The following is a 25,518-nucleotide window of genomic DNA, read 5'->3' as shown; positions in this document are numbered from 1 at the left end:
TAGCCTAATAATTAAAACTGAATGACCCAAATCCGTGGATATCCGGAATATCTCTAGCCTACTTTACGTCATCCCAAGACTGAATGTCCCTCAGGCATATAGGCTTTTTACAGCAAACAGGAATAAAATATAAATCTAGATTTTACAAGTAAGGAAAGACTTGACAAGACATCAGCATGAATAGCGCTGAGTGTTCCCCGTTCTTAACCTGGCAGCGAAAGTCTGAGTGAATTTAACCCATTTAAACCCATTTAAGGATGTCTGAAAAGCTGTTTCCATAAACAGTCAAATTCACCAAAGGGCAAAATGCGAAAAAAATGTTTATGAAAACACAACTATTGTGTTAAAAACATACAGATGGAGGTTTGCAGCATTTAGGATCCAATTCAATAATAGGCTATATATTCACAATTAGGCTGTTGTAGCCTATATATTATCTTAGTTAAATATTTTTAAACCACAGCCAGACATCGAGGGTGGTCAGTAGCTCTGATTTGTGAGGATAAAATAAAAAAATCAAAAAAAAATCATGCGTGTGTATATGCAGGCGTATGTCTGCAGCGACTTGATTCATTCATTCATTCCACTCTTGCGAAGCACACACACACGCCTGCCTGCACGTGTAAACAATGTAGACAGACAGTTTGCCAAAGTAGCCTAATTCCTTTATTTACCCAACAGAGGACACCTCACTACCCCTGGAAAGGCTGGGCCACCAGATTATTTTTCTAGCTCTTCAACAGTAACAGTGTCATCTCAGAAAGCAGAGGGAATTATTAAGTACATTAAGTGCATGTAACCACAGATGTTACATTGTGTTATGTATATTATACACTATATGTCTCCTTCCACCATTTTAAAAGCAATGCTTGAATTTATGGGATATCTATTAAGAGTAAAATCTTACAATTGAATGTCACAGCAAAACAACTGCATTTGCTTTTATCAGAGTATGCCTATGCCCAAAAATGTTGCTCTTTCAACTGATGCAACTTTCTGAGATAAGAAATCAAAATGTGCCTTAAATAAAAGGCCCTGGAAAGAATAGGCTGTCTTTCTCCCTGAGAGTGAGGTGAGAACATTGATATCATTCTTGTGTCTGTGTGTCAAGTACAGAGGGGGATGTGGTTAGCCTAGCTTAGCATAAAGACTGGAAGCAGTGGGGAACAGTTTGTCAAAGTAGCCTAATTTGATGCGTTCAGGTGTTAATGATGTGTACATGCACTGTGTGATTCACATGCACACGCAGGTGAAGTGTATGTGTGGCGTTTGTAACACGCTGTGCACGCGTCCTGAAAAGACTTGTGAGTGTGTCATGTGAGTGGAGCGAACGCCTGCGCATCATGTAGCAGGCGTGCGTTTAACACTCGTGTCTCCATAGTAACCCTATGTAAAATATAGGCACGCGCTCACGCAGTTTGATTAGATCTGATGTGTCCTAAATAGGCGCAAGTGACGCGTTGTGGTGTGGTTGGGTGAAACGTTTAACCCCTCATAGTGTGTGTGTGCGTGCACGTGTGGACGTGTGTGTGTGTGTGTGTGTGTGTGCGCACATCAGGGCCAAACTTCGTTGTGCACGATACAGAGAGCAGAGGAGAATTGTGCGCCACATGCGCCGCATAATCGTGATTTAAATTTTGACCAAAATAACCGTGATTATGATTTTTTCCATAATCGAGCAGCCCTACCACCACCCCAACCCTACTTCCTTCCAAGACCGCTTGGTACCACTTCCTTGTTTACCGCACATGGTCATGTGATGGTAGCCTTCCAAAATATGTGGGTTATGCACAAATTGATGGCTCATGATTATGTGGGATCTGTACAAATTTTGGTGCATTACTTTTTGTAAAGAAACGTAAGAACAGTGCATGAGAACAGCCTGTGTTTGTGGACATATCTATGTACAGTACATTTGAGCAACATGCAACCACCTCACAAATGAATACACAAATATAAAATACTGAATAATTACAAGTTCCTCTGAGCCACCATCTGAATAACAGTTTTTATCTATAATTATAGCTACAGTTGGTAACTTTTGTGGCAATAACTTTTTGTTATATTTGCGGAATCTGTCACTATGTAGTGAAAGAAGTACATAGATGTACCCTTTTTCAATTGTCACTCTTGGCCACGCCGAGTAAAGCCATGTTGCACCGTTTTGTGTTTCCATTGTTGGTAAAGCCACGCCAGAAATGGACCTTCTCAGGACTGGGTTCAAAAACCAGGCCACCCGCCCTCAAGCGGGTAGTGGTGACGTCTCGCCAATGCAGCCAACCCCCAATGACCCCCGTTCTCCCCCTCAAACAAGCGTGTGTGAGACTCCACTCACCTCTGTCTTAGGAGCAGGTCAGGGAAGCGACCAAGCTGGGAATCACAGCCATGCAACTCGGAGTCCACAGTGAGGAGGAAATCCGCAAAGACGGCAACACTCTTTCCCAGAAATCATCACAGCTCATCTCCGCTGAAGCTTGCTGGTCTGTTTACAGTGGCGTTGTGCTAGCCTACGTCACACGTTTCGTTTACTCTGACAGGTTAACAGTCACTAAAATATGTTTTTGAAAAGATTTAAGAAATAGGCAATGCAGTAACAGAGTCTTGATTAGTATTTGATCAGTGCTGCCTAGTTTTGACACAGTTGACTAACAGTGATTGACAGCTGCCTAAGAGACTCTTCGTCTCTGATTATATTTGTTTAAATGTGGTAATGCCATCAGAAGTGATACAAGGCAACAGATTATCTGTCTCATTTATTGCTGTGTGAATATAGTTACAGTTTCAGCAAATATAACGATAAAAGTTATTTACTGTAAATGTTACCAACTACATTTGTAAGAACTAGTAGTTCTTTTAATTTTTTTTAAATACCAAATGGGTTGTACTAATCTACATCAGAAAACAAGTTATTATTTTTCTTCTTCTTCCATGCTGGCAATCCTGAAGAACAATGAGGTGAGTTTTTAAATGCATTGCATAAACTGCAAGTTAAAGTGTCATAGATGTATAGGATCAGGCTGCCATATTCTTATCTTATTCTTTTCTTATGGTCTACTAATCTAATATGCAGTACCAAGCCAACAGAAACAACCCAGTGTGCTCCCAATTTAGCGGGTGTCCCAGGGGAGAGGAGGTGGATGGGTCCAACAGACACTTGACTTTGACCTAGGAGACCAGTGTTCAAGACCAACAAACAACGCCCTCAGTTGTGGCGTTGTGCTACTTAAAACTGGGTGTTTTATTAATGACTTCTATGATCTTTTTCTAAGCATAACCAAGTAGTTTTGTTGCCTAAACCTAATTACTGACCCCTTGTTACTGCTGACTCTATCTGCATTAAGATATAATGCAAAAGGCCGCCCTCAACATTAATATAGTAATAACGGGCTTCTGCCCAGGTGGCAAAATATGACAAGTAGGGATTAGATTGTGTTATTTAACTGGACTGTTAATGACAGTAACTCTCCCTTACAAAATGGGTAATGGCTTAGTTTCACTAAAATTCACTAGAATATAATATAATTGGTTGTCTGATGTTAATCTATTTTGGGGTTAGGGAAAATGTTTAATAACCCCTGCTGTGTAAGCAGCTCTCTCTCTGTGACCTAATGTGCTTATTGTCTTCACAGGAAACAAGAGAATACGAGGTTTCGATCTGAAGACACCAGTGTGTGTGTGTGTGTGTGTGTGTGTGTGTGTGTGTATCAGTATGGACAGATAAGGGGCCTGCTGGCCTTTTCAACGTCTATCAGACTCACACCTTTGGTGATGCCTCCACCCTGTTCTCTGTACACTTAATATGAGCCTCCCTTTATTTACCCAACAGAGGACACCTCACTACCCCTGGAAAGGCTGGGCCACCGGATTATTTTTCTAGCTCTTCAACAGTAACAGTCCAGCAGCAGTTTGTACAGTTTTTAATCCTGTGCTCACATCCTGAGGACTTTCAGCGGCAAGTGTCATCTCAGAAAGCAGAGGGAATCAATGCGAAGCTAGTGCCATTAAGTGCATGTAACCACAGATGTTACATTGTGTTATGTATATTATACACTATATGTCTCCTTCCACCATTTTAAAAGCAATGCTTGAATTTATGGGATATCTATTAAGAGTAAAAACTTACAATTGAATGTCACAGCAAAACAACTGCATTTGCTTTTATCAGAGTATGCCTATGCCCAAAAATGTTGCTCTTTCAACTGATGCAACTTTCTGAGATAAGAAATCAGAATGTGCCTTAAATAAAAGGCCCTGGAAAGAATAGGCTGTCTTTCTCCCTGAGAGTGAGGTGAGAACATTGATATCATTGTTGTGTCTGTGTGTCAAGTACAGAGGGGGATGTGGTTAGCCTAGCTTAGCATAAAGACTGGAAGCAGTGGGGAACAGCTAGCCTGACAAAGTTCAGATATATACCCACAAACACATCTTAAGTTTCAGTGGGAAATTAAATCAGTGGGATTTGTAAATTTAGGGATGTGACTACTACTTGCACAACAATAGTTTATCCATATAAGCATTGTTAACTTTAGACAAATGAGGGTGACACTTGCCTGGATGCTCCATAGTGATTTAGGAAAACTGACAAAGGAAAAAGTAATAGTGGTGGAAAAAGGAGGTTGAGCCTTTTTAGCAATGACTAGCTGCTTGGTGCAAAATCATGTTAACTGCTAAAGTATGTCATAGGTTGCTAATTTATACAATGTTTGCTAATGAAGCTACCAGTGTAGGGCTTGTTACTCTAAAATTAAAACAATCACTCTATACTCATCACTCTTTTCAAAAGAAATCTCATTACTTATTACACCCTGTTAACAGTAATTCACTGCACTACTTTTTATTTCACTTTTCAATTACACCCCAAAAAATTGGTAGCTAAATTGCATAAATTCAGACTTCTCATGCCTCTGTGTGAATATCAGGGTAATCGCTGGTAAGTAAAGCTAAAGCCAGGTAGGTTGCAAATTATTATTATGGTTTTTTTTTTCATCTGGGGGTCTTGGGTTGCCTGTAAACGGTATTTTCCCATCGATCTTCCTCAAAGACGGAGATTCACTCATGGAGCAACATTTCATTCTCCACATATCCAACCACAAGTGTCATTAGTTCTTTGTAGCTGCATCTGTCCATGGTTAAAATCCAGTTTTGGTTGTTTAGTAACTGTAGGGCTAAAGCTGACCTTCATTGCCAAGGAGGACTCGCCTTTGGTGAGTTGTATTTCCTGGAGCTTCACATTGTTGTGCTGTCAGTCACAGTATGTGTTTCAGACTGGAGGTTTGAGGATGCGTTTTTTGCAGTGAGTTTTAATGACACTATCTGCAGCAATAGTGTTCTTGTCATTCCGCTAGACAAAATCAAAATATTGGGAATATTTCCAGCCACAGAATGTAAGCTTTTCCATCTTCCATACTAACTTGCTGCTTTGAGGCATCCGTGCACAGCTGCATGATTACAAAAATGAAAGTGAAAGTGATTGTTTTATTTCAAGTCAGTTGTGATGTGATAACTTAAGTAACGTTGTAACGAGTTGTTTTGTGTGGGGGTAATTGTAATATTATTACTGAAATTTTATTAGTAACTAGTTACACTACTCGTTACTGGAAAAAGTAATATTATTACTAGTAAAGCGTTACTGCCCAACTCATTAGCTTGCTTGCATTGAAAGGCTCACAGCAATGAGCAAGAAGTGGCAAAGGCAATGTTGCATAATTGGTTTGCTTTCAGTGGATCTTCACCATTACGGTTGGTAGACATTTATTTCCACTTTGAACAGAGCCAGGGTAGCTCTCTCCCCTTACTTACGGTGTTTATGCTAAGCTAGGCTAATCATGTCCTGACTTAATAGCGCTGTACTTAAAGGTATACTCTGCAGGAAACAGTAGCGAAGGTGAAAGCCAACCTCAGATTGGTGTTTTGCCTTGCTATATATGCATTTTTCCGGCGCTGTGTCTGCAATGTTCGTAGCTTCCTCTTTGATGCCTGCTGCTTATGGTCTGACACCTGGCCACTGCCTTTTTATAAAGTCCAGACTTCACCTGAGTGCAAAGAAATGTCCTAAACACAGCAAAATAAGAAAATGCAGGCAGAGGGCAGATAAATACACCACACACTTCTAATGGGTCATAAGTGATAATTGACAGAAATTACTTTTGTATAGGTCTATAGATTTTTTTTCAAGGGGGGGATCCATATACCTTGAACACATTTACATGAAATTGGTCTTAATCTGCCTATCTCACTCTCAGAAAGAAAGGGAATATTTCTCAGAGTGTTGAACCATTTCTTTAAAAAGTAGTGTTAACATATAAATTAAGATTATACAGTATAGCATAATATCAATAACCTTTTTCCCATTAACAACATCCGATTTCCTTGGGGATCATTCAGGTTTTCAATTTATACTTTAGAATGACAACACTGATTTCATACATTGATATGTAATGTGCAGAATCAAAGACTTTTTGATTTCTTTGGATTGGGTTTACCATTATCTTCGTTATTTCGTCACGTTACAAATTGAGTTGAAATGAAGCTAAAATGTGCACCAAGGTAAGCTTTTTCTTTCATATTGCCATCCCCTGTTTGGAGATTGGTTCTAAATTTAGACTATTACTGTTGTTCAAACATACAGTATAATAATATTGTCCTTTAATAATATGTATCCATGCAAACTGGTGTGATGACAATGATAATAATGAACCTATTTTTGATTCATTGTACATAAAGTGCTGATTAAGCTACTTCACAAACATCTTCAATAAAAGTTGTTGTTCAGAAAATAATGGAACATGTCTTATTTGCTAAATAACTAGTCTACATGTTTGCATTGTAGGTGAGTGAATGGTTTGTGTCTATTTAATAGTGTAAGCCTATCTGTACTCCAGTTTGGTATGTTCATGTAGACCCACATGACAGAGCAATTAAATAAGATGGTTTTCAGAAAATTTGTAGGACACAATCAAATGAATGTGACTGCAGTTTAATGTAACTTTAAACTGCAATGTCAAATTAAATGTCAAATTGTTCTTGATTGAAGTTGTTTTCTGAACTTAGATTCCTGAGACACACCTTTTTAATAATAATAATTTACAGAGGTGTGGACTCGGGTCATAAGTCTTATACTTGAGTTTGAGTTTTTTTGACATTAAAATATTTGATACTTTTCCCTAAAGATTAAAAAGTATGAAGGTGTGCCACAAATTAATTTATTTTCCTTCATTTCCTAAATCCACTAACATTGCGGCTATTTTCAGCAAGTTGACACTTAATTCTCCAGATCCACTTTGTTTGAACAAATCTGATGACATCCAATCCAGTTGCAGGAGAACATACAAAAGAAACATAGAAAGAGTTTATTTCTTTGGTAAATTTAGCATATTATTCTGGGACTGAAAAAATGAAGTCCCTATGGAAGTTCCAAAAACTGCAGTTCTTCGAATGACCACTTGAGGCTGGCTCCAAAACATTGTAAATCTACATAGACCCACATGTTAAAACGCCTATCTTTAAAGTAGAAATAAAGATGTTCACAGCCTGCTGCAAAAAACAGTTTTGGTCTCTATGGCAAATTTCAACTTTCATGCCAAGTGTACAAGGGATTCATTTTTTTATTACTCGCCCATTTACATTTTATTAAGGCCCAACGTTACACATATCTAAGAGCAGGTACGCTTGAGTGACAGGCTATCTGTGAGGCATCACAACAGTCTGTCAGTCAGATCCAACCCTCACTCCTCCACAGTTCCAACCTCTCATCCAAATATGATCACTTCTGCCTCCAAAAATACAAGATGGCGATGGCTGAAATGCCAAACTCAAGGATTCCAAACAGGAGTCCACAAACCAATGGATGAAGTCCATAATTTATGCAGTCTATGATTATTACTCTGTTGTTAAAATGGTGTTACACTTGGTGAAGAGCGTATTATGACTTAGGACTCAGAAATCAAAGTTATGGACTTGGGACTTGACTTAGGACTTGTCAGTCTTAACTTGGGACTTGAGTGCAAAGACTTGAGTGGTATTTGTGATTTGGAAAACAATAACTTGGTCCCACCTCTGATAATTTAGGATTCATATTTTGGGATATCTTTATTCAATAAATTAGGGAAGTAAAAAAAATAAAAAGAAATAAAAAGTAAAAAAAATAAAAGGGACATATTTGTGGGTACAGAACAAGTTTTAGGAGCAAAACTCTGATTTGTTTTATGCTCAGTTTTAAAAATTGAAAAATTGTATAATGTGAACTTGACAAAACAGACAAATATTTCAAGCCTACATGCCCACTTTTTTATTAATATTTAGGCCAATAGGTTATGTCCCACTAAGGTGACATTTATTTCTGTCTTTACTTGTAAAAGCTGAATACCAGAAGTTACACATGGCTATTTCACTGGTGTGATTTCTCTTTTAAGGCCCGTGAAAAACTTGATATGCACCAGCATTCTCTCAGAGTGAAAACAGTCCTATTAAATTTGACAATTAGCTGTGTAGTGAAGTCATGACATGAAGAAACTGCAATGCATCTGCTGTTCAACATGATGTAGGTATATTATGTTTGTCAAGGCAGCTGCAAGCTCTAATGGATTTTTGAAAACAGTTGAAGCCTGAGAGTACCAGCATGTAAACCTGCAGCAGAACACACAACTTCTGCCCTTTTGACAAGTGAAACTTGAAATCTGCATGTTGATGTGCAGGTAAACAACCTCAATGCTTGTCACAGATGCCATTTATACAGACTATGAAAAAGTGGGATTGAAAATGTTTTGAAAACATTAAACATAAGTTATAAGACATGGAGAATGAGTTTGACACTGAAAAACAACAGTTGCTGTTGCTACACAGATGATCAGTTCAGCATGAAGGTCAAGTCACATCATAAAATGTCAGTTATTCACTTTTAAAGCAGAATCTGTATGCAAACTTCCAAAGTATCAAAAAAATATTTAAGTCAATTTAAAAACCCTTTCAGTGCTATCTCTGAAACCTCGCTTAACTCTGTAAAGAATGTGAATTTGGAGTTGAATGAATACAGATCGACTTACATGAATAGGATGAACAAAAAAATGTGGCTGTATGTGGATAACAGCTTCCGGTGTAAGGAAGTAGAGTCTGACAACAGTTGTTGATGATGTGCTGGAATGTGTTACCATAAAAATCTGTATAGAAAAAAGGCAACATGTAACTGTGAGCTGTGTATACAGAGCTAACATAGAAATGTTTTACAATTCAAAAGGTTATGTTAATTTGTGGTGATTTCAGTTTAGACCTCTATCCATCCATTTTCATCCACTTATCCTGGTCATCCAAAAGTCCTTCTCCCCAGCAACACTTTCAAGCTCCTCCTGGAGGATCCTGAGGTGTTCCCAGGCCAGATGAGATTTGTAATCCCTCTAGCGTGTTTTGGGTCTGCCCCGCGGCCTCTTACCAGTTGGATGTGTCCAGTAAACCTCAAAAATACAAAAATTACATGGTCGTCAACAAAAAACAATTTGCAGTGTTCGAAATGTGTGAGTCAAAAAATTACACAGAACATTAATTTCCAGTTTTGTTTGAAATTTGGAGTTGAAGAAAAAGAACAGTAAGTTGAGGCTAATTAGCGAGCTAATGTGGGTGCTATGTGCTAATTGTGGTGATGATTAATAGTGCTTTATGCGACGAAGATGCAATGTCAGCACTACATTTTATGATTCAGTTGCCCTTTTTTTAAAAAAGGGCAACTAAAAAGTAAATACCCTACAAATTTTAAAGAGCATCCGTGATTTTTTTTAAATGTGTTATTGCTTTGTTATTAAAATAACATTACATTTGGTTAAGAACACATTGTGACTTGTTTAGGACTCGAAACTCAAAGTTTAGGACTTGAGACTGTAAAGCCCTGTGAGGCAAACTGTGATTTGTGATATTGGGCTTTATAAATAAAATTGATTGATTGATTGATTGATTGATTGATTGATTGATTGATTGACTTGGGACTTGTCAGGCTTAACTTGGGACTTGCCTGTCTTGATCTGGGACTTGACTTGGGAATTGAGAGCAAAGACTTACATGGGACTTGCTGAACAATGACTTGGTCCATCCTCGGCTGTGTGGGGCTCAACTTGACAAAGGTTTGTCAAGGCTAAACACTTATAATATTGAATTATTATCAATTAAAGCCAATATAAGAATATCTGAATATTTCTATGTACATATTTTCTTGAGCAAGCTCTCCTGAGATGATCCTAGTCGAACAGCATATTTCACTCGTGAGAATCCATCTGGCCAACCAGTCAAACACAATAGATCACTGCCTCCCTCTGCTGGCAAGGGCTGCAAATTACATGTCAGCCATAAGGAAGAGATGTGCTTAATTTATCTTTAATTTTTACCAACCAGGCTTAAAATATCGACTCTTGCCTTGGTCTTCATGAATATCTGGAACAGTTTTGCTGACGCCATCATGCAGAGTTGGACAAAACTGGATGTTTGTATTCTGATCAGCAGAAAGACTTAAAATAATGATTGTCACATTATCATGTTGTGACTTTTTTTTAACGTTGTCCCAACTTCTAAGAAAAGGTTATGAATATACAGTATACACAGAATTGTTACAATGTTGTTGTCATGGCCCCTGTTGCCAATGGTTCAGCAGTGTTCTCACTGGTTCACTTCAATGACTAAATTTACTGCACAAAATATTCTGTTTTTTGCTCTTATTCTGAAAAAGGTGATATTCCTACTAAGCTGTTTACATGGCCAAAAAAAATTGTTCATTTATTTTCCGTAACCACTTATCCTGTTGGAGGTCACGGGGTGCCCTCTGACCCTGGGTAAGACCTGGGGTTTTAACCAGGAGCCCTGTTACTGTGAGGTGACAATGCTAATCACTGCATCACTGTGCTGCCCCATATATTCCACTGATATTCCTGTTTACATGTAGTCTTGCATATTTCAGTGAACATGACCTACCTAACATATTGTTTTGTTACGCTGAAATACGGAAAAGTGAACGGCTGGAGCTGCTTGTCATTTTGCCTCTTTGCATCAAATAGGATGTAATTTCCTACAGGTTGCAGACTTGTTGGACCGAACAAACACAGCTTCCCTCTTTCATTCCTTCAACCACCTTCTTTAAAAAGTCAGCGTTGTGATATTTGTGCATATCTGAGGCTTTTATAATGTTTTATAAAGTAGGTGTGTTTCTCCTTCCAACCAGAAATGTGAGCTTTTCTTTTGGGCATGCATCTCCACCCCTCAGCCTTACAAACAGTAACCGAGTTGGTCTGTGCGCAAAGTAGCTATGACAATGGACAGAGCTGACTGGAAACAGACAAGAGGCCGTGTGTCACAAACTGCATTAAAAACCCTAATTGAGATGCATAGTCAAATGCGCTGTTTACATGTCCAAATAATATTATCAAAACCCCAATGATTTCTCATGTCTTAATCTAAAAATGCTTAATTTGGGAAAAAGGCCTTATTCGAAATATCTAAATGGGAGATGCTGTTTACATGACCCACATCAAAATCAGAGTAATTTCATATTTGGAATATGTAAGTGATGCAGTGGCATACACAGACTTTTTGAAGGGCAGGGGCGAAAAGAAAAAAAAGGGCACTTTAGCATGTGTTTTGGATCCCAAGAGGGCACTTTAGTGCGCGTTTTGGCTCCCATGCACTTTAGTGCGCGTTTTGGCTCCCATGCACTTTAGCGTGCGTTTTGGCCCCCAAGAGGGCACTTTAGCAAGCGTTTTTCAACAACTGGGCCACGATGGGGGGTGACCGCCCCTGCTGGCAAGCTGTGAGTGTTTAGACACACAGAGCCGGATTGGCGAGTTGATCCGAGGTCCCTGATTTTCCACCTCGTAGGGTAGACTTATTGGTGGAACCTTTTTAGTTTAAACAGACCGAGGCGGCCTTCCGCAATGGGAGGGGCTGTTGAAGACTTGTGGGAGGAGCTGTAAACAGGAAACAGCTGATAGGAGGAATCAGCCAGCAGCCAGGAAATGCAAACCTGACAGACACTGTAAAGATGAGCAACTGGGAAGACAAGGAATTGCGCGCCCTCCTTGTTCTCGCAAACGAAGAGGCCATTAACCGTCAGATGACAGGAACGGTGGGGAACGGGCCAACTTATGAGAGAATCGCCGAAGGACTAACAACCGTGGCTTCCCTCCCACGTCTCTGGTTACATCACACGCTGAGCTACACGTTTTGTTACTTGCTCACGCCCCCCATTGCCCCAAAAAGGCACATTCTGTATAAACAAAAGTAGGTAGGCGGCATTTTGCCGCACTCCCCGATTTTGTTTTTATACTGCCAATGCTGAAAGAAGACTGATTGGGCTTTCCTGCAAATTTGCACGATTTCTATCTTATGACTTATGACTACCCCACGAGGCAGAAAATTGGGCACCTCGGATCAACTCGCCAATCCAGCTCTGTGTGTCTAAACGCTCGCAGCTTGCCGGCAAAACAGCCAGACATTCGCGGAAAATCTGGCAGTGTAAAAGGGGCTAGTGACTCGGCAGATTAAGATTTTTGCACAAAAAAACATTTGAAAATGTAACATTTGAAACAATTAGTCTAATAATCAGTTGACAGAAAATTAATTGGCAGCTATTTTGATAATCATTTTGTCATTTTGCATGCAATAATGCTAAACATTTAATGGATTCAGCCTTTTAGACTTCAAAACAAAATGGTTTGCTGCTTTTCCTTTACTTTATTTATTAATTTTCATCTGTTTTTCATAGTTTTGAGGTTTGGACTGTTGGTTTGACAAAGTGTTGTGAAGGTGTTACTTTGGGCTCTGTGTAATTGTGACGCCTTTCTCACTATATTTTGAATTTTTACAAGCCAAACAATCAATTGATTGATCAAGAACATAATTACTTAACTGGTCCATAATGAAAATAATCATTAGTCGCAACCCCATACAAAACAGCTAAAACATTTAAAAAGAGAGGAAAACTTATTGTCAAAAAAGAGGGCAAAAATGATCCAGGTCCAGGCACTCAAGATGGTTTGAAAATTATAAAAGGCCTTTATGTCAACAATCGTCTCTTTCGACATCCAACCACAAGGAGCCAGTCAAAACATCAGAAGTGACTGACATCTCAGACCTCCCTCTCTCAGAAGATTGCATTTGTGGACTGTCTAAGTGCCATTCATTCTCCTCTATTTATTCAGGCAGAGATTTTGGACAGGTGGACCAAGGTGGACCTCTTTTGGCTCTACAGGAGCTTGCACTTAAAGGTCTGGTATCATCAAAACACATAGAACACAGTCACACGTTTAGCCTCCCCAACTGATGAGCCACACATATCTTACTTTCCTTTTTCAGCCAAAGTTCACCTTTCTACCCTGAACTACAAATTCTACACTCACCACTTTTAATAAAAAAAAGTGTTGCATGAGGTAGAACTGGTGTTTAATGAACACAAAAAGATCAGAAATCTGACAAAAAACAATCTGAAGCAGTCAAATGGCCATCTATCAGAGATGACATCATCATAAAAGGCTCCAATAAGGGGGGAGCAATTTGTGTATGGGCAAAGATAAATATATAATGGAGACTAGGTGCCACCTAGAGAACACTCAGTACTACAACATGCCCCCATCAAACCCTTTAGAACCCATTAAAAGAGAGCTTGAGGAACTAATCAATCTGGCAAAAAACAATAACTGAATTTCCAGAAGAATATGACTGTATACTTTGCAAACATCAAGGCTTTCCTTCTTTTTAAATGCTCCCTTAAGTCCACAAAAACGTGAAAACCCCCCTGGGTAGAACAATTATGAGTGGCATTGACTTTATTAAGGAACCTTCCTCTAAATTTGTTGACTACTTCATTAAACCATTTGTTGCAAAGTTGCCCTCTTACATTCAAGACAGTACTCGGGTCCTAGAGAGGGTAGCAGAAATAAAGAATACTGGGCCCTGCTTTATAGCCACCACTGATGTGGAGTCCCTATACAGCAACACTGGGCATGATGAAGGCCTGGAGTCCTTGAGACACTATCTGAGGTCTAGACCTAATGACCTTATGCCCCCTAATGACTTTATTGTGCAACTCACTGAGTGAACTCTTAAACACAATGTCTTCCTATTTCAAGACAAATTGTCCAGACAAGAAAAGGCCATGGGTGCATGCTTTGCACCCAGTTATGCAAACCTGTTTTGGGGACTATGGAAGAAACAACACACTTTTTTCAAATAACAACCCTTTTAAATTAAAAATTCTGTGGTGGGGCAGATACATTGATGATTTGATCTTGTTATTTTTTCCAGTCTCACATAAAGAGCTTCTAGTTAAGTTATTATTGGAATATGATCATCAAGCTATCAGTTTTTTGAACCTACATATGTTAAAAGATCACCAAGGATGCCTGCGCACCTCCATTTTCAGAAAAGCAACTGACCGAAACACCACACTGCATGTGGAAAGTTTTCATTCGCCATGGCTCATTAAAAATATCCAAATCCAAAGGCTTAAATGTATATGTGACTCCTATCAGGATTTCCAGGTTCAATCTATAGACATGCAGCAGTGTTTCAGATGGAGAGGATATTAACTCCAGAGCCTCACTCAGGCCAGCAAAAGAGCTCTGTTGACTTTAGAGGTCAGAATTGCGCAGCCCTAAACCCAAACAAGAGCAAACTCATAAACCTTACTTTGTTAGACACTATAGCAAAGAAGCTATACAGATCAAACACATTTTAAAGAAGCATTAGGACATTATTAAGAGGGATAGCTCCTTACGGGAGGTATTCACTGAACCCCCGGGGATCCGTTTCAGGAGGGCTCCAACCATCAAGGACAAACTGGTTACCTTCCTGCTCCTAAATGGGAAATTTGGCTTCATTGACCCAAGAGCAATTTTTTGTAACTACTGTGTTAACGTGAAAGAACTAAGACTTTTACAGATGTGTTAAGTAACAAAACCTATCATATCACCAGTTTCATAAATTGTAATACCACCCATGTTGTGTACCAACTTGAATGCATTTGTGGCTGTTTCTATATAGGCCTCACCAAAAGGAGGCTGAGGGACAGAGTGGCTGAACATAGGTTTGCCATTCATACTGGAAACTTGAATAATCCAGTGGACAAACACTATATGGAAGCCCAACGTGGAAGTGATACAAGAGTGTTAGGTAATGAAGTTATAAGTTCTGATGGCAGGGGCGGGGATAAAATCAAATGCCTCAAACAAAGAGAGGCGTACTGGATCCATGCCCTTAAAGGCACCTGGTACCCTGGTCTAAATGAAGACTTTGACCTCTCACATTTTCTACAGTCATTTCCTCTGTCCTAAAATGTAGTGAGGTGTTGTTTGATTATATTAGTATTATATGATTGACTACTGTTGAGTTAAATTTTAAATATTTTAATGTTGATTTCCTGGTATGTATTTCTATGGTTGCACCATCTCAGCTTGTGAGAGGACTTTTTTTTTTTTTTTTTACATTTCCTACTTACTGTGTTATGCCCCTAGAGGCCTAAAAGTCCTAAATAAACTCCAATACATCCAGAACTCTGCTGCCTGTCTGCTCACCCATTCCCACTCCACACCAACTCCCTGACCCACAATGCATCCAATTCCAAATCCTTATCTTCGCTCATAAAGCCCTCCATAACCAGGCCTCCTCCAACCTCACCGACCTGCTCCACTGCCACACTACTTCCTGCAGTCTCTGATCACAACCTCCCAACTCCACCTCAGGACCAAGCATCAGATCTCTCCATAGCTGCCCCCCTCCCTCTGGAGCTCTCTCACCAAACACTAAGACTGCTGACCTCTCCCAGTTCTAATCATTCTTCAAAAGTAAACTTTTCAAAACGACTTTTAATGAGTGAACGATGTGTGTATTTTACAATATTCTATGAATAAAATGATTATTAATAATATTAATATTAGTGTTATTATTAAAAGAATGTTGCATAGTGTTACCTGTGCACACTTGTAGTGAATGCAACTATAATTGCTGTGTACACACTTTCTGTGTGTCACTACACCCTGAGTAAGGCACAAGCTGACATGCATTTGTGTATTTTCAATGTTTGTAGGCTATTTTTTAGGGCCTCATAAGGGTCCTTCCATACCTCATTAAATTGCTTTGTTTTACTGTTGTCCTCAGACAATGTCTTTTCTATGGTCAAATAATTTCTCATCATTTCTTTTCACGTCTGTAAAGAAAGAGCCTCTGTTTTTTCCCCAGTGTTTTAAAATGAGCTTTTTATAAACAAGGGAAGAAAACTTAATCTGCCATCCTGTAGGATATCAGCTCAGCTGAAAATTAGATTTTTATCCATTCTCAGATTTCATTCCACACTTTGTTCACTTTTGAACAAAGCCAGAAGGAATGCAACAGAGAGCCATGAGAGCTACACTTCACACAGCTATAAGAGGAGTCTGGATAAAACCTATTAATTTTATCTCTGGTGTAATGCATTATCCATATATTTTCAATTGTTGTAATACTATTAGTAAGATTTAAGCATTTCTTCAATTTTGTGTCAGCTTCTTTGAAGTTGAGATCTTTATTCCATTTATCATACAACTTTTGCAGTGAGTGCTGTTTAGATTGTTCCTTCAGCAGCATGTTGTATTTTCTGCCAATTCATTGTTTCTTTTTTCCTTCTTTAAACATGAGGTCCACAAAGGGTCCTGGCACCAAATCACAATGTCAATCAAAAATTTCAGTAATCTAATTCTTTATATCTAAAAAAAAAAAAAAAAAAAGTCAGTGGGAATTTATCCTGAAGTTCTCTAAATGATAGGACCTTATTGTGCAGAATTACATCTGATAAATATTTAATTCTCCGTGTGCTCCCAAGTGTTCGTATTTTGGATTTTTAGTGACAGAATATTCCAGTGCTTTGTGGTCCTGGAGCAAAGGATATGACTTCCTCCATCCCTGCCGTTCACACTCTCATCCACACCCTGAATAGACACACAAATGGTGATTTTTTTAATGGCCCAATGTTTACAACAAAAGCAGTAGACCCACTGCTAGTGGGGGTTGCAGTAGATTTAGTAACAGTATTATCAGGCCTACTGATGGTAAAACTTAATAGCCTACTAGTCCCGTTATATAAAGTTACCGAGACGGTAGGCCTATTGCTGTGGGCTTGTGAAAACAGTATGGTTGTGACAGGACTTTAGGGCAAGTAAAACGCTGCAGCGAAACTGAGAGCTACAGGCAACAGTGGTAACCGTATAGAAGCAGTTACTTACAGTCGTCAGTATTACTTGTTTAATGGTAACAGCTAATAGCGAACTTTGACAAACAGGAAGGAAGTACCGCAGTAGTTAGCAGTAGAGCTATCAGTAGAAGCAGCTATTTATATTTTCTCGGCAGCAGCGGTGTGGAGGCAGCAGCGGAACTAAAGCATGACATGCACTGCACTATCTGTTTGTATAATTCTAGTAAAGTAGTAGCCGGATACAATGCACGCGATCTATTCGCTCCTTGTTGCAATGTACCTATCCTCGTTATTATCTACATCCGTTCCAATGCGCATGCGCGTCCGGCGGTTCGCGGTTGCGCCAACTGGTAGAGGATGATGCTAGCAGCCAGTGTAGATGCACAGCCTTTTTCACAACAATAACATCAACCAAATTTGCATCTCCATTTACCAGATTTGAGGATTATTTATTCCGAACGCTATCGGAAACCGTGCATTGGACCGCGCCACGCCGAATTTCTTTCTGTATCTTTTGGCTACATCTTCTGTTGACAATGGGAGCGAAGGGGTTTGCAGATTTACAGGGCTCCTTTTTGCAGGAGCAGAAACAAGAATCATGGCTGGCCAGCTAGGCCGCAGATGGATTTTGTCGCTAACAGCAACAGCCTATTGATATAAAATATCGTATGTAGGCTCGGTGCAGCCCAGTAAAAGTGGTGCTAAGAAGCTAGTGTGTCTATTACACGATTATCGTTGATTTGTCTTGACTTTTCTGGGCCCACAACACAAGCTAGCGAATCCGCTAGCTTCACAACCTTGACTATCGTCTTGCTTTCGTAGTTAGCTCTTTTAGCCAGCTAGCGTTAGCTAGAAACGCTTGGCCGGCCATCCGCTGGTAAAAAACATTTGGAAAAACATTTTTACTGCGGGATTTACTCTCAACGTTGTGTGCCCGCAAGGCATTTTTATCGCAAATTCCTTTTGCAACGTCTGCACCTGGATGAATGTGGGACAAAATGGAGACCCCGACGATTGTGTACGATTTGGATACCTCTGGGGGCTTAATGGAGGTGAGGTTGCTCTGCTTGAAGGCCTTAATGAAGTGAAATATCCTCTTATTGTCAATGCATTAATGTATATTCCGTCATATTAATTGTCGATATCATCAGACAACCATAGCCTGCTGTCAAGCATTTCTCGGTAAGCTAACTTGATAGTTTGGGGTGATAATGGAGGCCACAAGTAGCTAAACGGTAACGTTGCCGCTCTCCCCGAGCTTAGCGTGGAATGAAACAGAGGGCACAACACTGTATATTGTCCAACTCTTTAAACAAACAGTCAGCCGGGGAGCCGTGATCCTTTTCTAAAGAGCTGAACGACTTTTAACATTACAGCAAATCCAAACACTGCTGGCACCCCCGAAGTCTGAGGAGGTAGAGAAGAGGAGTCGGAAGTTGGTGAGAGACGTCCGGAGGAGCGGCAGGGCCACCAACCACGACACCTGCGATAGTTGCCGGGAGGGGGGAGACTTGCTGTGCTGTGACCATTGTCCTGCAGCCTTCCACCTCCAATGCTGGTAAGTTTCACTTATTTGAACCAAAGAGGCAGAACGCACAGGGACACATTATGCAAGTGTGGATGCATGATAAGTGTGAATTATACAAAGTACTGCAACTTTGAGTTTGCGTTAGCTGCATGCATAAGTTAGATCTTGAAAGCTGACTTAAGTGGAGGTTGTTACTCTGGTGAAGTTACGTTTTGCTTTTCTTAGTGCTGCAAAGTAATGACCATGTGGCATTGCACTGAAAGTTGGCCTATGTGAATTGAAATTAGCCCCGTAGTTGTTTTTACCAGTTGCTGTTCCTCAGCACGTATCCGTTGTTATTTATCCCCCCATATTCACACTGTACTCTCTCATACAGCTGGACCGAGGAGGGCGGTAGTGAGCCTTGTGTAGCCCTTTGTAAATGTTTTAATATACTGTGTTGCTCGAGGAATTACTTGTGCCGAATTTACCAGCACATATACATAAATTAAAACCTATCTTGAGGTCATATTTTTAGAACGCCTTAAGTCGAGCGGACATTAAACTTGTGGTTTCTTCAATAGGGTTTGGTGGGCATATACAACAACTGCTAATTCGATCTATGTCGCTGTCGAGTGACTGTAAGAAGCCAACCGTTATATTTCCTCACTCCTTGGAGGACGTGTGCCATTAGATATATGGCGTGTTGTTAGATATGGTTTATTGTATTGTTGAAAATTAATTTCAGTCATTATTGTCAATGAAGAGGCGCACTTATAAGACGTATAGGGGCTAAATAGATGAAGTGAAGCCGTGGCTGCCAAAGTGCAGTCGGTCCTCCCCTCCTGTCGCGGCTGCAGCCAGCGGAGCCGCTGCTGCTAAAAATGGAGTCGAGACGGCCTCTGTTTACAATATGGCGACCTCCCTGCTCTTTTTTCCTATTCCACCGCCATCTTACCAGCCTTTTAAAATACAGGCTTGAGGGGAAAAAGGTTTATAAATGTCTCGAACGAAATATGTCGTCGTTTTCTGAGCTGGTGTATTGCCATGGAAGTTCTTTTTGCGGACATGTTACAAAGTCTCATTGTAGCATTTCGCTTGTGCCGCTTTGCGTGGCTCTCCGTTAAACATCCGCTAGCATGATTATTTTAACTTTGGCCTTTGGAAGAGTTGAGTTCACACAGTCACTTGGAAACGACAAGACAGAACCGTTTTATCCATATATGGTCAGACCAGTGAATGGCTTCGTCTTTAACATGTAGGTATTTCGTATCACAGCATACAGAGGAAAAAAACATTCAGCAATGTGTCTTTTCTTAGATGTGGCATTTCACAGGCCGACCTTGGATAAACTGCTTGTGCTTGGGAGATTTTAAGCAGTAGGTTATGGTCAACTTCTACATTAGTCCTTCCTGTTATCAGGAAATTGCTCTTCTTGGCTTATCATTGTTAATTACCCATTTGGCACATGGGCGCTTTTAGCATGACAGCATTTAAAAAAAAAAAATCCTTAGTTAGTCTGAGCATTTTTTGAATTATGGTTAAATCTGTTCTGATTATTTAATTGGAAATGTATAATTATTGTTGTTATGCATAGTTAATTAGAATATTTAGAAACCACACACTGATATAATTATTCATGCTTCAGCTGTTACAAATGTTAATGTAATGCAGTAGTCAGTCTAGTAGATGTAACCCTGGAGTAGGCATGCACGATTATATTGGCATGTCCTTGGTATCGGCTGATATTAGCTTTAAAATGAACTATCAGAACTGGTCAACATGTTTTCTCTTATTTTGCACAATGAGTGAATATTACATACAAAAGTAGTATTTCATGTCTCCATTTGCTGGTGGGCCATCATGATAAGAATATGCATGCTTAATATGATGTAAATTCCACTACAGAAGAGACTTGATGATCACTAAACTTAAGTGGGGAAAAATGTGTATGTCGATATCCATATCGGTTATCTGCCAAATGAGTTGCTATATATTGGCATATTGGATATCAGCAAAAAAATCCAGTATCGTGCATCCCTACCCTTGAGTGCTAAATAACTAGGTGGGGATTTTGGTTGTAACCAATAAGATAAATACATGTAATTTTTTCACAATTACAAAATAGGGATTGTATTCAAAATAATGGCAAATAATCAAAATATTATTTCTCACATGAAATTGGACAACATTATAGTGAAGCATAACATCACAGCTGCACAAATGGATATTAAATGATCATGTTTATTAATTTGCCTGTGTTGATTATGAACCCAGTAACTGATTGTCGTGTTTTATCTTTGTACCACAGCAACCCACCTTTGAGTGAAGAAATGCTTCCCCCAGGGGAATGGATGTGTCACCGCTGCAATGTTCGTAAAAAGGTGAGTAGCAGATCCTCCACCAGCATTATGGTCACGCCACTGTCAAAATGTAGAGAAAAGTGTAAGCTATGAGCACAGAGAAATCTGTATGTTGGTCTTTGTTTGCTGCTGCAGAAGCGAGAGCAGAAGGCAGAACAGACCAATGGCCTACCGGAGAGGCCCTCGTCGAAGCGCTCTGTGTCCCCGGCTGTGGAGCTGGAGCTCAACGCTGGGCCGCTGCGACTTGACGGTCTGCCTCCGGGGGCCGGAGCGGCAGGGCCTGGTCTACGGGTGGCCCAGGTACGCCTCTTGGACCGCAGGACCAGCAGCAGGCCAAGTAGCCGGCCTGGTACGCCCACCTCCAACACTTCGTCCACTCCGACTCCCTCAGAGGAGCAGAATGACGGGGAGGATGAGGCAGCAGAGCCCGAGGATGAAGTTCAGGGCTCAGAGCTTGAGGGTGCTATGCTATCTGCTCCGACTCCACGCCTTCTCAAGAGGCCCTTTCAGCTGCTAATAGCAGCCGCTATGGAGAGAAACCCAACACAGTTCCAGCTGCCCAGTGAGCTCACATGCACTACTGCACTACCAGGTCTGTCACTCATAATGAATGAAAACCCCCCAGTGTGAAATTAAACTGTATTTCTTTCAACAATTATTCAAATGTTATGGCTAATAAAAAATTAAAAAATAAAAATATTGCAGGCTAACGGGAAAAAGCTTTTCATGATGTAGGTCTGCCACCATCCATGTTGTTTTTTGGTGTATTTCTATATACTCCTATGCATTACAAACTAAATGTAGATGACATCTGGAGTATTAAAAGTAGTTTATAACAAGTGTATAGTTTTACAGTTTGATATTTAAAAAATGTTCCAGTATTTTAAACATTAAATATTATTTTGTCGATGGCCTATTAAACGGGTGAAATTTGGTTTTGCAACTTCCCTGGCCTTTAAGCTCCAAAATTAGTCCAGGCATGTGAGTCTGAGTTTAGCATACTTTTGTTTTTTAATTTCATTGGATTGGATTTTAAGCCCAGATTTCAGATACCTTTTAAAAAAGTTTGAGATTCTAGAAATCAAACTACAAGTAGATGAAGTAAGTTGTGGAAAGTATTCATAAAAACAAAGTACTGCACATTGGTCACAAAATGTGTCTTGGAATGTGTTGAGCAGTTCATATTTTTGATACACAGCAGCATAAAGATATCTGGGTTGGGTTTTTTGTCAAATGTCTGGATCTCTTTTGGATTTCTAGGCAGCAGTAAACGGAGGAGAAAAGAGGAGCTACTAGGAAAGCCATTCAGGAGGCCGCAGCATGAACTGGATCCCAATGGTCTGGTCCCTCTACCAGTCAAAGTCTGCTTTTCATGCAACAGGTTTGTACCAGATTACAGTATGCACAACTGTGTACACACAGACCTGAAGTGTTAGAAAGCTGTACTGATTTCCAAGTATTTCCTCTCACAGGAGTTGCAGGTTGGCTCCGCTGATCCAGTGTGATTATTGTCCCCTTCTGTTCCACATGGACTGTCTGGACCCTCCACTCACAGCTTTACCCGCTGGCAAATGGATGTGTCCAAACCATGTGGAGCACTTGGTGGTAAGAGGCTCAGAGTTTAACCAGCTTATTCTCTTGCTATGTTTTTTGTTGTTCTTGGTTTGTGTGTGCAACAGAATAAATGATTAGTTTCCCATTTAAAATGTTTGTCTGATGTCCAGCTGAATCAGAGGAGCCTGAGCCTGTCCAGCCGCTGTCAGCTCTTCGACCATTTCCAGGACAGGATGTCCCAGCATGCCGTTAAGTTGGACTTCCTGCGTAGAGTCCATCGGCAGAACGCACCAAACCGGCGCACAACCCACCAGCACAATAAGAAGACCATCAAGGTAGACAGGCCTCCGCAGTGTGAGGACAACCATATGGTAGCAGACAGTTTCCGTCTTCAGTATTTTTCCAGCAGCACGGGTTGGGTTTGTAAGGGATATCCCAGATAGTTTTTATGTGTTCAGCTCTAAATTTGCTATGACAAGCAGATGGTGCACAGATAGTGATGGGGCAGTTAATTCATGCAATAGCTGATAATTCCTGTGTTTTACTGTTGATTTTTGTGCAGTCGTGTTTTAGTTTCCTCATCCTATATACCCTCTAATGACAGAACAGAAAAGATGGAACATCAGGCAGTTCTGAACACAGCACTGCAACAAATTATTTTAACAAATAAATTATATCACTGCACCTGAAATGAAATTTCTGCAACAATTAACTTTAATCCTTTAAAACTGACATCCTGTAGACAGCCATTGTTTGCATGTTCCTGTTTAAATAGATGTAAAATAAGAACCATAATTGATAGAGCATTCATTCTTTCTGCAGCAGAAAGCAAAGGCTTCTGTGTTCCCCAGCGTCACAACCATGACATGACCTTATGTTACCTTAAATGTAGGTAACATAAGGTAACGTGCAAATGTAGTATTTTGCCAGAATTATGCTCAAATTTTCTTGGGAATTTCCCTGTAATGTCCGCGGGAGATCATTGTTTGCATAGTCCTGTATAGGGGTGGGAATCTTTGGGCACCTTACGATTACGATTCAGGGGCTACGATTCGATTATAAAACGATTATTGATGCATCTTTAATTTATGTATATTGATGCACTTTTTCACAACACACATTTCTTTTTGTCTCACTGAATAAGCATTCAACACTTGCAATTTTTAAAAACAGTGCATTTGTAATAAGAAAGAGTTGAATTCATTTCCATTATATTTTATTAAACATATAAATGGAAATGCTTGCAAACTGGAAAGTTACAACTTCGTTGTACGGAACCAAAGGTAACAACAGGTATCTTAAATCACAAGATAAAATGCGCAGTTAGAGTAACAAATGATTCGGTGGCGACAGACGTCCACGCATCACATGTAACTGCGTTCCTACCTGCCTTCAACAGTGAGGCCATGACTTCTGTTTTGGTTTGGTTGTAGAGTGTCGGTGAAATAGCGTCGGGATGGGATGGTGTATCTGGGCTCCAGTGTATGCAGCAGTGCTCGAAATCCCTGATTTTCCACGACAGAATAAGGACGCAAATCCTTGGCAATAAATGCCGCGATGGCCTTCGTAATTCGCTTGGCCTTTTCCGATGAGGGTGGCAGCTTTCTAATTGCTTCCTCGATTGTTCTCTGGTCGGTAGCGCCACTAGTTGCCGCAGCATGTTTGTTGTGTTGCCAAAGTATTTTATTTTAGCACGACAGAGCTTACATATAACGTGGCTCTTGTCCAGTTCGCTTCCGCCGTCAACGTTGTAGAAGCCGAAGTATTTCCACACATCTGCTTTTAAATTAGAAGAAGCTGTTCAGCTCTCACGGCGAGGTGGGTAGCGGTCAGCCATATTTGTTTTCCTCTGTGCGCGTGTCGGCGTGTCTGCTCCAGGTGCGCATCCCAAAGTGTCCCGGAGATGACACGTACCGCGCTTCTTAGTTCCGCATTATTTAGAACCTTCTGTATTACTCTAATTAACAGATTTAAATAATCGAAATTTGGACGTTTGTGAATCGATTCAGATTCGTCCACGTCCGACTCGCGATGCATCTAAGAATCGGAAATTTCCCCCACCCCTAGTCCTGTATATATCAATCTAAAGTAAAAACAATAGTTGCTACAACATTATTCTCTTTGCAGCAGAAAGCTAAGGCCCCTGTCTTTCATGTTACCGCATTGTACGCTTGTAATGACTGCATTGTGCTATGTTACGTGTGGTGCAAAACCACATGACAGTGTGCAATGGCACCCGAGGAATGAGTGATGACTCTATCACAACGCCTTTTTACTCTTCTCATAAAAATGAGTATATCTCAATAACTAAATAATGTACACATTTCAAATAACTGTTAAGAAACATTATATGTTTCTACTTTTCACAATATTTTTGGATCATCATGTTTTGTGAAACATGTTTTTTGTATTTTTAAATGACAATTGTAATACTTTTATATATTATTACAGGTTATTGACCTACATTATCTTTTTAGCTCAGGTTGTACAGATTTTAGGGATAAAAGCATTTGAAGATTCTCCAAGAAATAACACCACAATAAGCATAAGGACCAATGTAGGCACTGCTAGACCATTTCTACTGCTGAGTTCTAAGGGTTAATGTTAATCTACCCTCGCTAGGTACCACAAACGATACGTGAGATACTTGTCATTCAGAGACATTACTATACAGTCAGGTCCATAATTATTTGGACAATGATACAGTTGTCGTCATTTTGGCTCTGTACACCACCACAATGGGTTTTAAATGAAACAATGAATACCTGCTTAAAGTGCAGACTCTCAGCTTTCATTTAAGACTTTTTTCAAAAATGTAGTATGAACCGTGTAGGAATTACAACCATTTCTTCACACAGTCCCCCGACTTTAAGGGCTCATAAGTATTTGGACAAACTAACATA

General features: G+C 40.0%; 2 protein-coding genes across 2 annotated transcripts in view; both read left to right on the top strand.

Annotated features, from left to right (window-relative positions):
• LOC126397119 (seizure protein 6 homolog) overlaps positions 1 to 6,770 on the top strand; it is a 475,464-nt gene extending 468,694 nt beyond the window's left edge. Inside the window, exon 17 of the mRNA XM_050055639.1 lies at positions 3,630 to 6,770. Within this exon, the coding sequence (XP_049911596.1) occupies positions 3,630 to 3,659 (30 nt within the window). The 3' untranslated portion in view covers positions 3,660 to 6,770. The remainder of the gene's footprint in view (positions 1 to 3,629) is intronic.
• Positions 6,771 to 17,508: 10,738 nt separating this feature from the next.
• The window catches only part of phf12b (PHD finger protein 12b), a 22,641-nt gene continuing 14,631 nt past the window's right edge, over positions 17,509 to 25,518 (top strand). The window contains exons 1-7 of the mRNA XM_050055566.1: positions 17,509 to 18,243; positions 18,568 to 18,749; positions 21,010 to 21,082; positions 21,197 to 21,653; positions 22,322 to 22,442; positions 22,534 to 22,666; positions 22,786 to 22,950. Of these exons, the coding sequence (XP_049911523.1) occupies positions 18,178 to 18,243; positions 18,568 to 18,749; positions 21,010 to 21,082; positions 21,197 to 21,653; positions 22,322 to 22,442; positions 22,534 to 22,666; positions 22,786 to 22,950 (1,197 nt within the window). The 5' untranslated portion in view covers positions 17,509 to 18,177. The remainder of the gene's footprint in view (positions 18,244 to 18,567; positions 18,750 to 21,009; positions 21,083 to 21,196; positions 21,654 to 22,321; positions 22,443 to 22,533; positions 22,667 to 22,785; positions 22,951 to 25,518) is intronic.

This window comes from Epinephelus moara, chromosome 2 (genome assembly GCF_006386435.1).
Source record: "Epinephelus moara isolate mb chromosome 2, YSFRI_EMoa_1.0, whole genome shotgun sequence".
NCBI classification, from domain to species: domain Eukaryota; kingdom Metazoa; phylum Chordata; class Actinopteri; order Perciformes; family Serranidae; genus Epinephelus; species Epinephelus moara.
The sequence above is the reverse complement of the archived record's forward strand: the minus strand, read 5'-3'. Positions and strand labels throughout refer to the sequence as shown.